At 42.5% G+C, this 16,020-nt stretch overlaps 1 protein-coding gene across 1 annotated transcript in view; it reads right to left on the reverse strand.

The window, feature by feature from the left end:
* LOC115462291 (pentatricopeptide repeat-containing protein 2, mitochondrial-like) overlaps positions 1-16,020 on the reverse strand; it is a 66,414-nt gene that overhangs the window by 12,335 nt on the left and 38,059 nt on the right. The window contains 2 exon segments of the mRNA XM_030192301.1: positions 2,019-2,132; positions 9,176-9,267. Coding sequence (XP_030048161.1) covers positions 2,019-2,132; positions 9,176-9,267 — 206 coding nt within the window.

The following is a 16,020-nucleotide window of genomic DNA, read 5'->3' on the forward strand; positions in this document are numbered from 1 at the left end:
AGGCAACTTTGGAAGGCTAAGTGCTTTGAAAATGAGCCCCTAAGTGTCCTTGTTTACCTTGTTCCTTTCTTTAACGGGATCAGAGGAAGGGAGGTCTTGGGTTCCTAATGTCTTTTGGTATTACAAGGCCGCTCAAGCACATGCTACCCTGGAGTGGTTTCAATCAAGCTCTCACAAGCTGTGGATTTATTTGGAACAGAGCTCGGTTGGCTCTCGTCCTCTGCGATTTCTTAAGTGGCTTCCGTGTAGACATCGCAGACTGCTGGGGGATATCTGCCCTTCCGTTCATACTACCTTTTACTACTGGGAAGCAATGTTTTCCAAGCCTGACTCCATTTTGTCTAAATTGACACCTATAGCGTACAACCCTCTTTTTCCTCTTGGCCTTGTTCCAGAGCCGTTTACCCACTGGGTTTATCTTGACCTTGAAGTCTGGGGTAAATTAATTGATGATGACACCTGATCCCTTTTGTTACTTTGGCTCAGGAATATTCCATTCCTCCTCATGAGATCTATGCCTATACCCAGCTGTAGCATTTTCTGTCTTCTGCTGTTGGAAAGGCACAGGTACTTCGGGAAGACTCTTTCCTTCAAGATCTTTGTGAGGACTCCAGGCCATTATGTGGCTCTTCATAAAGGGGGTCTTTTAACTAAGGTGCGCTCACATTTTTAGCGCTCGCTAAAAATAGGTGCACACTAAACATTAGAGATGCGAACGCATTTCTATGGGTGTCTGTAACGTTTAGCATGCACTAAAAATGTGAGCGTGCCTTAGTAAAAGACCCCCCAAAGCTAGGCTGTGCCTCTGTGAGCTGAAACTCCTTACTATCAATGAGCAAATAAAGCACTCTAAACAGGAATATTTTGAATTTAATAATAAGGCAAGCAGGTTATTGGCACCTGAGGAATCAAAGAAGGATTCCCTACTGAGAATTAACCCATCCAAAGAAGTAGGGAAGGGATGTAGGATGAGCAAACCTGGCAAAACTCCAAAGGTCAATTATAGTGGAAAACATTTATTGAGAAACCAGATACAATGGTCTGAACATGGTCTTCTGTTTCGGCAACAAATGCCCGCTTCAAGAGTCACAGTATCTGTATACACAATAAAATGTGCTCTCTCAAATTGGTAAAGTGTAAATCAAGCGAACACCACACAGGTTATACTTGAGAAGGAAGGAAGAAAGAGAAAAAAATATATATGAAGAGATAAATATATATAAAGATATATATTTTAGTTTATTAATCTTTATTTCCAAGTAAAAGAGACTGACATAATCATTCATGCTCAGAATTATAGCAGATCGACAAGCTTCTGTTTCCAAGCATCGTAATTCATCAACAGTGCTCTCTCATTCTGTGCCTATGCTGTACAGCAGGAGTTCTCAGCCTAGTCCTCTCCTCAGGACACACCTAGCCAGTCTGGTTCTCAGGATATCCAAAATGAAAATGCACTAAATGGATTTGCATGCAATCTCTTTCATGCATATTTCACTGTGGAAATCCTGAACACCTGACTGAATTACAGGCCGTTTTACTAAGGCGCATAGGCACCTATGTGCGTACAACACGTGTCGAATTAGGACTACTGCCCAGCTACCGCGTGCCCCAGGCAGTAATTCTAATTTTGACAGGAATCCAAAATGCGCAGCAAAAAACAATTTCCATTTTCTACCGCATGGCGCTAACCGGGTGGTAATTGCCAGTTTATGTGCGCTGACGATTACCGCCCGGTTAATGTGTGAGACCTTCCTGCTAAGTCGATGGCTGGCGGTAAGGTCTCAGGCCCAAAATGGACATGCGCTGATTTTTATTTTGCTGCACGTCCATTTTCGGCCAAATAAAAGGCCTTTTTTGCAGGTGTGCTGAAAAATGGACCTGTGAGCGTCCAATACACGCGCCTACACCAGCGCAGGCTATTTTTCGGCTTGCCTTAGTAAAACGGCCCCTTAGTATATCCCCAGGACTGTAATATGGTGCATACTCCACAAATGGGAAGAAAAGAGGAAATCAAATACCTGTTTCAGAGCAAATGCAATGGCGAAGCAGTACGCTTGTCTGGGAATATAATCTCCTTTCAGTTCTGATTCTTCCAGTAACAGAGAACAGATTTTGCGTGATTCTGTGCTGTTCTGAAAATGAAAAGAAAAAAAAGGTATCTTTTCTATTCATTTTTGTACCAGGTTTAACCCTTTTGCTTTGGAAATGGTCATAACATCATTGTTCTCCTAATGAGAATGGGTGGCTTGGAAATAACCTCTTCATATTCAACAGGGTTCAATCTCAGCCAAACGGACATCAAGATATTAACCACAGCTCACAGTTCCAACCATGAGTGCAGATCTTAGTCAAAAGAACCCAGCTCCCCAGGACAATTTTAGGGGGAAAACAGGTGAATACAGACATTACAATCATGTCTTAGAGAATATCAGATTCAATAAATGCATACTCCCAAAGTTTTACAATGCAGAAGGTAGACTCCAACCCAAACTCGGTTCTCTCACTGAGCTACTTCACTGGCCCTATGTAAAACAACAACAGACTACTCTACTCGGGGAAAAGCACTATACAATTAACCCTATACAGGTTAGCAGTCATTTGCTATACTGGCGGGGGCGTAGCCAGACTTCGGCGGGAGGGGGGGTCCAGAACCCGAGGTGAGGGGGCACATTTTACCCCCCCTGGCGCCGCCGCCCCCCCCCCCATTGCCGACCCCACCGCCACCACCAATTGCCCCCCCCGACCCCCCCCTCCCGCCGCCTGCCTTTGCTGGAGGGGGACCCCAACCCCCGCCAGCCAAGGTCCTCTTCTTCTCGCAAAAGGCTTCCTTCTGTTTCTGACGTCCTGCAACGTTGTACGTGCAGGACGTCAGAAACAGAAGGAAGCCTTTTGCGAGAAGAAGAGGACCTCGGCTGGCGGGGGTTGGGGTTCCCCGCCAGCAAAGGAAGGTGACGGCGGGTTGGCGGCGGGAGGGGGGGGGGGGTCGGGCAGGTCGTTGGCAGGGGGTCCAGGGCCAAATCCGTAGTTACGCCACTGTAATACTGGCATTATGTTTGGTGCCCTCTATTTGAATAAGCTCTCTCACCTGTGTTCAACTCCTTTGTATGAATGTGCTAACAGAGGCTCATTTTCTGCTAGTTCATACAGTGGACGGTAATTTATGTGGGTAAAACAGTGCTTTAGTAGCAGAAACGGCTTTTTACAAACTTGCTTGTGTTATATGCAACATGCATGTAGTGCCTGTACATGCATAAGTTTAACTGCAGTCTGGAGAGATATTACTGGGAGCAGGCTGGGGAGGTGTTTGCACCTGTACACGGTTTTGAATTTTCAGAAATATGCACGTATTTTTGCCTCCGCAAAAAAAAAAAAAAAAGGTTAGTGGGTGTAAATATGTGTGGGTAGGTTTCTTGGGAATAATTTTTAAAAGTGAACTTACACATGTAGTTCACTTTGAAATTCAGTTTAAAGCCTTTAGGTAAAATTTTGCCATAGCCTCATGCCAATGCTGGCAGTTTCAAAACTATCGCCTTTAGTCTAAAAGCTGCCTTTGTATCGCTCCATGGTGCAACCGCACCTTGAATACTGTGTGCAATTCTGGTCACTGCATCTCAAAAAAGACATAGTGGAATTGGAAAAGGTACAAAGACGGGCGACGAAAATGATAAAGGGAATGGGATGACTTCCCTATGAGGAAAGGCTGAAGCAGCTAGGGCTCTTCAGCTTGCAGAAAAGACAGCTGAGGGGAGATACAATACAGGTCTATAAAATGACTGGAGTGGAACGGGTAGATGTGAATCGCTTGTTTACTCTTTCCAAAAATACTAGGACTAGGGGGCATGCAATGAAGCTATAAAATAGTAAATTTAAAACAAATTGAAGAAAATATTTCTTCACTCAACGTGTAATCAAACTCTGGATTTCGTTTGCCAGAGAATGTGGTAAAAGCAGTTCGCTTAGTGGGGTTTAAAAACAGTTTGGATAGAGGCAAGATGGCGACGGGAAGGAAGTGCTGAGAAGCGCTCCGAACCACGCACCTTTAATTTCCTGAAAACAGTTTATTCTTTGTATGCTAATATGCCTAAGAGGAGGGGAAGACAGAGAACCGGACCCGCGGTCTCTGCTTTGCCAGTACCTGGTTTGATTGAACGCTTCTTGGTTCCAGGAACAATGTCGGGAGCGAGAGCTCTGCAGACGGAGACTGCGGGGAGAGGAGAGCCGCATTCCCGTCCAGAGATGGAGACAACGTTGAGCCCCGAGCAGAGGTCAGCTCCTCCCATGCCGGCAGACACGCCGAGGAGGGACCGAGAAGCCCCAAGTTTCCTAGCGGCGACGGGGTCTCCCGGAACGGGACCCAACCCGGAAGTTAGCCTGCCAATGCTAACTGCACAGGCAGTGCGGGAATTGAGTGGAGAGCCTTGACTGAAGAGCCATCGATGAGAGAAGCAGGCTTGATGGTGGAAACTTCACAAAGGGAGTTACCAAGTAAGTCTGCTTTAGGGGAAAAGCCAGAAAATATCACTTTGGAAGCTATCTGGGAAGCTTTGAAGAGTTTGGAAAACTCTTTATCTAAAAAATTTCCTCCATATCTGAACAATCTCAAATTTTCCTAAATAAAATACCTGTAATGGAGACAAAGTTGCAAAATCTGGAAACACTAACGGAGAATAATTCAAAAGAGATACAAACTATCCAACAATTACAAGTTAATTTGATAAAAGAAAATTTATATCTCCAGAACAAGATAGAAAATCTGGAAAATGCTCAACGATCTAACACATTAAGATTGATAAATTTTCCAAAACAACCTATGATTGCACCTGCATTAACTTTTAAAAATACATGTGTGAAGTTCTGGAAATTCCTGAGACTGCATTTCCTCCTATATCAAAAATCTACTATTTATCACCATATAAAAGAAGGGAACAAGAACAAGTGGAAGGTCAAAGACCCGAAAGCGTCTTTCGATGTTTGGATTTGAATCTAACACAGACATTAGAAGATGACAATTTAGGTTTGGTGCCAATGACTTAATAGTCTCCTTTGTGCTGCAGCCAGATAGAGATTGGATTCTGAAGCAATTGTTTCTTCATAGAGACCAACTTTTTATGAACTTTAAGATAAGAATGTTTCCGGAGTCTCCTAAGGCAACCCAGAGAAGGCGTAAAGAATTTCTTAGGTTACGATCTAAGGCTTTTCAACTTGGGGCACTTTATTGGTTAAACTGCCCTAGGTAAATGTGTTGTTAAATTGAATTCCATTAGATATGTTTTCCTTGATCCTAAAACAACTGAATTCTTTTCTGGGACTCTAAAATAGCCTTGCTACCCTCAAGTCAGCCAGACAAATAGTAACATCCTACTCCGTAAATATTAGGAATTCCTGGAACTTCCTCCCCTGTCCCTAAAATTCCTAAAGTAAAGGTTTTCAAAACATAAATAAAAGGCTTGAGATATGCCTTCACTGTTGTGGACTACAGATGTATAAATTTAGAATACTTATACTCTAGATTGCAAAATTGAATATATATTTTTGATTTTCTTTTGTTAAAGTATAGACTTATTGATAATCAATAATAGGATGTAAAATATTTGAGTTGTTTGTCTTTATAAATCATCTTTGCTGATTTCAAGTATTATCCTTGAAGTTATTTGTAAAATTTAAAATAAATAAATAAATAATAAAAAACAGTTTGGATAATTTCCTAAGAAGAAGTCCATAAGCCATTAAATTGGACTTGGAAAATCCACTGCTTATTCTAGGATATGCAGCATAAAATGTATTGGTATTGTGTTGGGATCTGGCCAGGTACTTGTGACCTGGATTGACCACTGTTGGAAACAGGAGCCTGGGCTTGATGGATCTTTGGTCTGTCCCAGTATGGCAACTCTTCTGTTCTTATATTCTTATGATGTGTTACACACTGGGTGTGAATTTTGTAACAGGATGCTTACGTGAGATGTCCAAAAAGGTGCCCATTTTAACAAAAGCAAACAATATAGACAATAACTTTGGAACCATCCACAATTAGATCTATCAACACACTGATATTGCCCTGAAAACTCAGACCGTCAGCAACGCAGTTATCATATCTCAACACTTCATTGATGAATCTTACACCCCCACCTCATCATCGGTAATGTGGGTGTAGGAACTTTTTTCACTTTTTCATTTATAGCTTAACTGATCAATATGTTTTATAAATCTTAACTCTAATTCATATATCAAAAATAGGTACTCATCTTTCAAACGTAGTATAGTGTTTAACCCAGGGGATTTTCATCTGACACAGACTATGTTTTACTAGAAACAGCTGTATCAAAGCAATCCCTTAAGCCGTTGGGCATATGAAAGCCTCCAAACTCTAGAAGCAACTGGCAGGCAGAAGAATGTCAGTGTAGGAACACATGCGCAGATAGACACAGGGCCTAGGCAGGTTTACCCAAGTGTCTACAGGGTTAACCCTGAGTGAGTAGTAGGGAGACCAATAAGATGCTACATGACATTGATTTAAAAATAATTTTTTTTAATGTTTGGAAATTTTCCTGTGTGATGTGTAAAATTATTGTAAATACCAAATATAAAAATATGGAAAATCCCCCCCGTAAAACAGCAGTAATAGCAAATCCTATTTTTAAATAACCCATTACAATCTCCCTTTTTGTTTCCCTTTTTACTTGCTGCAGATATCTCTCTTACTTGGCCACACCTATCAACATGAATCTAAGGAAATCATTCAACCGAGCCGAGCTTCATTGTGAGGGGCTGGGGACTTAAAAATGAAAGCGTTGTCACCCGGGCTAACAGCGCTTTAAGCATGATGCACATGACATATTTGTTATATCATTAGAAGATCAACCTTTGTTAATTATAACACAAGTCTAAGGCCCCTGTTTATAAAGCTGCGCTAGCGGCTGCCGCTCAGCAATGCTGACACAGCCCATTCAAAGTGAATTCGCTGTTTCAGCATTTCTGTACCGCCAGTTGCTAGTGCGGTTTTGTAAACAGGGGAGTTAATGTGTTAAAAGCTTGTGTTATCTAAGGCATGTAAGCTAGTATTAGCTTTAATGCACAATCTATGCTGGTCAAAATGCAAAATTGTTCAAAATAGGTCATTGTCAGCAATCGTTGTCTAGGGTTGGTCCTGAGTCCAGTTCACAGAGGCAGTGGGTTCCCAAAGAATACACACTCCACACGGGTTTAGATATATAAAGTATATTATATTTTGCAGATATATATAGGCTCACAGCACTTAGTACAGGTAACTGGTACAGGCTGTCTCTGGGTGTGTGTTTAGAGAGAGATAGAAAGGATAGGGTGTTTGTTCAGAGGAAGAGAGAAGCCTTGGGGTTGTGCTGCAAGAGGTATATGTGTGCAGAGAGAAAGAGAGAGAAGGGCCCAAGAAAACAAAGCCATGTGCTCTGGGAGAGAAAGCTTTGGGGAAGAAAGAGGGGCCAGAGCCAGAGCTCTGGTGGCTGGAGATGGGGGAAAGACAGAGAGAGAAGTAGTGCATGCAGAGCCCTGTGTGCTCTGCTTGCAGGGAGACAGAGAGAGGGGGCGAGGTGCCCCGGACAGAGAGCAGTGCCCTGGACAGAGAGCAGTCCCCTGAGCACCATGTGCTCTCCTTTATACCTCCAGAACAGAAAGAGATCAAAAACTTATCTTCCTTCCCAGCCAAACTCCAATTTGCTTAGTCATGACCTATTAGCCAGCCTAAAAATACTGCGTTAAAAATGTGCAGAAATGTTAATTTTCTGTCTTATTGCATTGGTTAATTAACACCGTTAGGAGGTGTATTTAAGTGTTTGCGTTACTGTCCGCATTAATGTATGTACTTTACCATCTGTGCTAATAATGTCTTACTTGCATCTCATTAACATCAGCAGTTAATATGCATAATTAATAGCCGATACTAATGCAGGCTAGTACACTGGTTCCCAGCTTGCTAAGGGGTCCTTTTACTAAGGTGTGCTGAAAAATGGCTTGCGGTAGTGTAGGCGCGGGCTTTGGGCATGCACCAATCCATTTTTCAGTGTGCCTGTAAAAAAAGCCCTTTTTAAAAACATTTTGCCGAAAATGGACGTAAAATCAAAATTGCTGCACGTCCATTTTGGGTCTGTGACTTTACCGCCAGCCATTGACCTAGTGGTAAAGTCTCATGCGGTAACCGGGCGGTAATGACCTATGAACACCAAATACACTTGGCACGCGTCCGATACGCACGTCCAAAAATAAAAATTATTTTTCGACCGTGTGTATCGGACGTGCGCCAAAAATGAAATTACTGCAAAAGCCACATGGTAGCCGGAGCGGCAACTCCATTTTGGAGCACGTTGGTCGCACGTAGAGCCTTACGCAGCTTAGGAAAAGGGCCCCTAAGATTGGGACAATTATCAAAAGGCATTTACCTGGGGAAAATAGCTTCATAAAAAATTGCCTTCTTGAAATGAAATTTCCATTGTACTGTATTTTTAGCTGCACTAAAAAGGCATTTCTGTGTTTAGGTCTTGAGGTGGTGCAAACAAATGAGATTTCTTAAAGTACATGCACTACTTTGCCCCTACTCATTCACCCACACCAATGGCAGAGGCAAGATACGTGAACATTTTGCAGCTGCTCATTTGCAAAAAGGAACACAGATTGTTGCTCTTTGAGAACTGGAGAAGTGCACATGGGTTTTTTTGCACATAAGGTAGGCTATTGAAAATTGCCCTCAGTGTGTTTCTTAGCACATACAGGCACCAGAATCATAGGACAAAATACAAGGGACGTAGTCAAAACAAAGTGTATACCTTTTAGTTTAATCTGAAAGTGCAAAAATGTGACCACCTCTGGGGAAAAGGTGACCAAAGTCACAAAAAGAGGTTTTAATAAATTCTGTTAGAGCCAACAATTTGTAATATAACAGTTCAAACCCCATCCTTTTATGTGAAAAAATAAAAAGTTACAAAAATTCAAATATGTAACTTTTATAGACTGCATATGGACCCACAACATGAAAAAAGAAAATCAGCCATTCTTGACATTTTGGATCTGAGAGACAGTTGCACATAAGAAATAAAAATAGATTATGATATGACAAGGAAAAATAATGATCCAGAAATAAGGCCAAAGGAGAGCTGGTACTGCTGTTTTACAATAACAGTTTTCATAAACACTACAAACATCTGCTTACCAGTTTGTAGCATGTTGCAAATGCAAGCATGTATGTATCTTTGCTAAATTTGATTCTTTGGTTTTTCATTTCTATCAGCACCTCTAATGCACCTGCAAAAGACAAGAGGAGCAGATATTAATTCCTTTGAAAGTTAAAAGAACTATGTAACAGCAGATCCCACCAGCTGACAAAGGAAATCTACAAATGCAAACAGACATTCTGAACTGTCATTGAGTTCCTTAAGCCACTGTTTAAAATTAAGAAAGAGGCATCTAGACTTGTGAAGAGCAATATTTACATGTCTAGACTGCATATATGTGCAAACAGCAATTTTATTAAGTTGCAATTTGCTCATGTTTCACATCTGGAGGAGAGGTGTCTAGTAATCTTGTGTAGTTTCTGGAACTAACTGATAGTAAGCATCATTTAGTGGGAGGGGTAAGGTGCTGGGTGTTCCATTGTTTAAAAAGTTGATGACTGTGGACAATGTTATATTGTTTCTTCAAGGATCACTGCTGTTTGTATTGTCGTCTGTTTCATCAATAAAAATTATTGAAACATAAGTTGCAATTTGCATGTTTCATCCGTGAGATGCAGAGATTTTAAAGGGACATGGTGGGGAGAGTGGTTTGGGTGTAGCCACAAAGGAGATGTGGACTTCCCATTTTACAGTGAGAATGCACGTCTTCAATTAAAAAAAATAAAAAAATTCCCTATTGGTTTTTGCACCTGCCCAGAAGCACACCGAAGTGCCAGTAGCCTCTTTTTAATATTAATACTATTTGGGTTTCTGCCAGGTACTTGTGTCCTGGATTGGTCACTGCTTGAAGAAGGATACTGGGCTAGATGGACTATTGGTCTGACCTAGTATGGCTATTCTTATGTTCTTAAATAAGTCACCCCTGGTGGAACAAAATCAACCTTCCTCCTGAATCCCCTCTCCCCAACACCACCCCTTAAGACCCTCAGATCTTACCAAGGATTTCCCCGATAGCTACTGAGGGGCAGGAGAGATCCCTGGATGCTCCTGACTTGTCAGTAACTGGATTGAAAATGGTGCTTTGGAGCCCCTAGTGGTAGCCTTGCAGTACTACCACTAAGGGTCTAGAAGCCAAATAAGGGTATGCAGAGCCTTTTGTAAAATAAAGGGGGAACTGCCTCCTAACTGGTTTCCTGACTGTCTATGGAAAGCATGTCAGTTCCTGAAAGTGTAACTTGGCAGCTCTATTAAAAGTATAGATGAACTAAAACAAGCTGTGCCTGCATCTGTGAGAAGTATTTATTTATTTACTGACTGGGATGTATTAACCACCTTGATGAAGAGATTCACCCAAATCGATGTTCAGCAGGTATAGCTTGACTTAAAAATTACAATGCTGTTTACAGCATTGGAAGAAATAGATAAAGACCTGATCGCAGATATTCAAAAGTTGGGAAAGAAGAGAGAGGTGCTGTTGCTGGGAGATTTCAATCTGCCGGATGTAGATTGGAAGGTTCCGTCTGCGGAATCGGAAAGAAGTAGAGAGATTGTGGATGCTTTCCAAAGTGCTCTGCTCAGACAAATGGTCATGGAACCCACGAGGGAGGGAGCGACACTGGATCTGGTGCTCACAAATGCGGATAGCGTGTCAAATGTCCGAGTGGGTGCCCACCTGGGCGGCAGTGACCATCAAACGGTTTGGTTTGATATGACGGCTGAAGAGGAGGGTTGCCACTCAAAACTCAAAGTCCTGGATTTCAAGCGTGCTGACTTTAGTAAAATGGGGAATACCTAAGGAAGGAGCTGATGGGCTGGGAGGACATACGAGAAGTGGAAGGACAATGGTCCAGGCTGAAAGAAGCTAAAAATAGAGCCACAACCTTTATGTAAGGAAAGTAAATAAAAGCAAGAGAAAAAGGAAACCGCTATGGTTCTCCAAGCAAGTGGCTGAGAAAATAAAGGCTAAAGAGTTCGCATTCCAGAAATACAAAAAAACTCAAGACGAGGAACACGGGGAGGAATACCAGAGGAAACTGAAAGAACCAAGAGAGAGGTACGTCTGGCGAAAGCGCAAGCGGCTAAAAAGGTAAGGAGGGTGACAAAAATTTCTTCAGGTATATTAGTGAAAGGAGAATGACTAAAAGGGAATTGTGAGACTAAAAGATACTGCAAACCGCTATGTAGATAATGATGAAGAAAAGGCAAATTTGCTAAATAGATACTTTTGTTCTGTTTTTACTGAAGAAAAGCTGGGAGAAGGACCATGATGGACTGGCAAAAGTTCATTTGAGAATGGAGTGGATATAGCACCGTTCACAGAAGAGAGTGTGTATCAACAACTAGAAAAACTAAAGGTGGACAAAGCCATGGGACCGGATGGGATCCACCCCAGGATATTGAGGGAGCTCAGAGATGTTCTGGCGGTCCTCTTAAAGATTTGTTTAATAAATCCTTAGAAACGGGAGAGGTTCCGAGGGATTGGAGAACGGCGGAGGGGGTCCCTCTTCACAAAAGTGGTGATAGGGAAGAAGCTGGAAACTACAGGTCGGTAAGCCTCACTTCGATTATTGGAAAAGTAATGAAGCGATGCTGAAGGAAAGGATATGAATTTCCTGGAAAAATGAGTTGCAAGATCTGAGACAACATGGTTTTACCAAGGGAAATCGTGCCAAATAAATCTCATTGAATTCTTTGATTGGGTGACCGGAGAATTGAACCATGGACGTGCTATAGACGTAATCTACTTAGATTTCAGCAAGGCTTTTGACACGGTTCCCCACAGGAGGCTCTTAAATAAACTGGATGGGCTGAAGATAGGACCCAAAGTGGTGAACTGGATTAGGAACTGGTTGACGGACAGGCCCAGAGGGTGGTGAATGGAGTTCGCTCAGAGGAGGAAAGGTGAGTAGTGGAGTGCCTCAGGATCGGTGCTGGGGCCGATTCTGTTCAATATATTTGTTGAGTGACATTGCCGAGGGTTAGAAGGTAAAGTTTGCCTATTTGTGGATGATACTAAGATTTGTAACACAGTGGACACCCCGGAGGGAGTGGAAAACATGAAAAGGATCTGAAAAAGCTAGAAGAATGGTCTAAGGTTTGGCAATTAAAATTCAATGCGAATAAATGCAAAGGGATGCACTTAGGGAGTAGAAATCCAAGAGAGGCGTATGTGTTAGGCGGTGAGAGTCTGCTAGGTATGGATGGGGAGAGGAATCTTGGGGTGATAGTATCTGAGGATCTGAAGGGATGAAACAGTGTGACAAGGCGGTAGCCGTAGCTAGAAGGTTACTAGGCTGTATAGAGAGAGGTGTGACCAGCAGAAGAAAAGAGGTGTTGATGCCCCTGTACAATCGTTGGTGAGGCCCCACCTGGGTATTGTGTTCAGTTTTGGAGGCCGTATCTTGCTAAGGATGTAAAAGAATTGAAGTGGTGCAAAGAAAAGCTACAAGGATGGTATGGGATTTGCGTTACAAGATGTATGAGAAGACTTGCGGACCTGAACATGTATACCCTGGAGGAAAGGAAACAGGGGTGATATGATACAGACGTTCAAATATTTGAAAGGTATTAATCCGCAAATGAACCTTTTCCGGAGATGGAAAGGCGGTAGAACGAGAGGGCATGAAATGAAATTGAAGGGGGGCAGACTCAAGAAGAATGTCAGGAAGTATTTTTTCACGGAGAGGGTGGTGGATGCTTGGAATGCCCTCCAACGAGAGGTGGTGGAGATGAAAACGGTAACGGAATTCAAACATGCGTGGGATAAACATAAAGGAATCCTGTGCAGAAGGAAGGGATCCTCAGGAGCTTAGCCTAGAATGGGTGGCAGAGCTGGTGGTTGGGAGGCAGGGCTAGTGCTGGGCAGACTTATACGGTCTGTGCCGGGGCTGGTGGTTGGGCGGCGGGGATAGTGCTGGGCAGACTTATACGTCTGTGCCAGAGCCGTGGTGGGAGGCAGGGATAGTGCTGGGCAGTCTTATACGGTCTGTGCCAGAGCTGGTGGTGGGAGTCGGGACTAGTGCTGGGCAGACTTATACGGTCTGTGCCGGGGCTGGTGGTTGGGCGGCGGGGATAGTGCTAGGCAGACTTATACGGTCTGTGCCAGAGCCGGTGGTGGAAGGCAGGGATAGTGCTGGCAGACTTATAGGGTCTGTGCCAGAGCTGGTGGTTGGGAGGCGGGGTTGGGGTTGGGAGGCGGGGATAGGGCTGGCCAGACTTATACGGTCTGTGCACTGAAGAGGACAGTACAAATAAAAATAGCACATATGAATTTATCTTCTTGGGCAGACTGGATGGACCGTGCAGGTCTTTTTCTGCCGTCATCTACTATGTTACTATGTAAGTGCCCAAATACATAAATCAATACATAATTTAGGTAAATTTGGAAACAGGCAAATTGAATCCTAGTAGTAGGAACATGATACAGTGTCAAAATATACACATTAACACAGCACCATAGAACCCATATAATATAAACATTAGCACAGTGGATACACCATAATAGGTAGAATGGGGGAGCATAATATAACAGAGCTAAGATACTAATGTCAGTACAATTTAAATTAAACCTCTTAATAGACAGCATATTAGAAAGATAAACAGTATCAACACAATACCAATGACATACCTTAATAGGCATATGTCACCCAACACTAAAAACTCAATTATCAAAACCATACCATATAAGACTTCTGGACCTCAATAGTAACTTTTTTCACACAGACCACACAATCCACAGTTTGCCTGCTTCCTCATCGGTCACTGTTAACAAAAGAACATAAGAGTAACCAACTGGGTCAGACCAATGGTCCATCTAGCCCATATCCTGTTTTCCAATCGGTGGCCAAGCCAGGTCACAAGTACTTGGCCAAAACCCAAATCGTAGCAACTACAAATTCCAGGGCAAGCAGTTGCTTCCCATGTCCATCTCAATAGCAGACTATGGACTTTTCCTCCAGGAATTTGTCCAAACCTTTTTTAAACCCAGATACACTAACCACTGTTACCATATCTTCCGAGTTCCAGAGCTTAACTATTCGTTGAGTGAAAAAAAATGTCCTATTGTTTTAAAAGTATTTCCATATAAAACTTCAAGTGTCCCCTAGTCTTTGTAGTTTTGGAACGAGTAAAAAATCGATTTACTTCTACTTGTTCTACACCACTCAGGATTTTGTAGGCCTCAATCATATCTCCCCTCACCTGTCTCTTTTCAAAGCTGAAGAGTCCTAACCTCTTTAGCCTTTCCTCATATGAGAGGTTCCATCCCCTTTATCATTTTGGTAACTCTTCTTTGAACCTTTTCTAATTTCACTATATATTTTTTGAGATACGGTGACCAGAACTGAACAATACTCAAGGTGTGGTCTCATCATGAAGCGAAACAAAGGCATTATAGTATTTTCAGTCTTATTCACCATCCCTTTCCTAATAATGTCTAACATCCTGTTTGCATTTTTTCCTCTACCGCACACTGGGCAGAAGATTTCAGTGTATTATCTACAACAACACCCAGATCTTTTTCTTGAGTGTTGACCCCCAAGGTGGACCCTAGCATCAGGTAACTATGATTTGGATTATTCTTTCCAATGTGCATCATCTTGCATTTGTCCACATTAAACTTCATCTGCCATTTGGATGCCCAGTCTTCCAATTTCCTAAGGTCTTCCTGCAACATTTCACAGTCCGCATGTGTTTTAACAATCTTGAACAGTTTTGTGTTATCTGCAAACTTAATCACCTCTCTCATCATCTGATTTCCATATCATTTATAAATATGTTAAATAGGTCCCAGTACAGATCCCTGCAGCACTCCATATGGGTATATGGCGTGGAAATTGAGACTCCGCTGCGGACAATAAATTGTCCTGAAGATGTGATTGGAACCAGTTGTAGACAGTGTCTGAGATGTCTATATCTCATAATCGTTGGGGTCTCCCAGCTTTTTATTAAAGTACTTTTCATAACAGAATAGAGGGGGAATGTAAAACCCTCTCTAGGTGGAACTTCTGTGCATACTCAGAAAGTCTTAGGTCTTTGAGTAAGCTGGTTCTGAGTCAATGATTGCTGAGGTCACCCACTTGTTGCTTAATTCATTCTGTTTGCTCACAGAGAACCCAAAAAATAATCCTCTCTATCCAAGTTGTCCCTTCAGGAGTGATCTGCTCTTGTAAAGGGTTAGTTTTTATAGTTGGTTTGCAATGACGGGTGTGAAGGAGCAGAAGCAACCAAAAGAGAGGACTTAAAGACATTATCCTTAAAACAGTTTTTCAAATGGCATACAGCACAGATATGGAAAAGATACTTACCTGTAACAGGTATTCTCAGAGGACAGCAGGCTTTATATTCTCACAAGTGGGTGACGCCGACTTACATTGCCTGATCCTGGAATCATAAATAGCAAAACTAGAGCTTTGTGGAGCGAAAGACACGCTCCACCGAACATGTGCGAGTGCCTTCCTGCCTGCCTCTACAACACGGTCTCCTCAGTTTTATACTACATCAAAAAAGTAAAAATAAAAAAGAAGACAACTCCAAGAGGAGGTAAGAGGGATTGTGAGAATTTAAAGCCTGCTGTCCTCGGAGAATACCTGCTACAGGTAGTATCTTTGTTTTCTCCGAGGACAAGCAGGCTTATAGATTCTCACAAGTGGGGAATCCCCGCATCCAGGCTCACCAAAAACAATAAACAGTGGTCAAATGGCCTTGCAATAGCGAGGAAATAGCAGAGATTAACCTGAAACTATATACAATCTGAATGAGAGTGCAGCCTGGAACAGAATGAAATGGGCCTAGGAAGGTGAAGTTGGATTCTAGACCCCAAACAGATTCTGCAACACTGTCTGCCCAAACCAACTGGCATGTCAGGTATCCTGTTCAAGGCAGT

The sequence above is a fragment of the Microcaecilia unicolor genome, chromosome 2, assembly GCF_901765095.1.
Source record: "Microcaecilia unicolor chromosome 2, aMicUni1.1, whole genome shotgun sequence".
Taxonomy (NCBI): domain Eukaryota; kingdom Metazoa; phylum Chordata; class Amphibia; order Gymnophiona; family Siphonopidae; genus Microcaecilia; species Microcaecilia unicolor.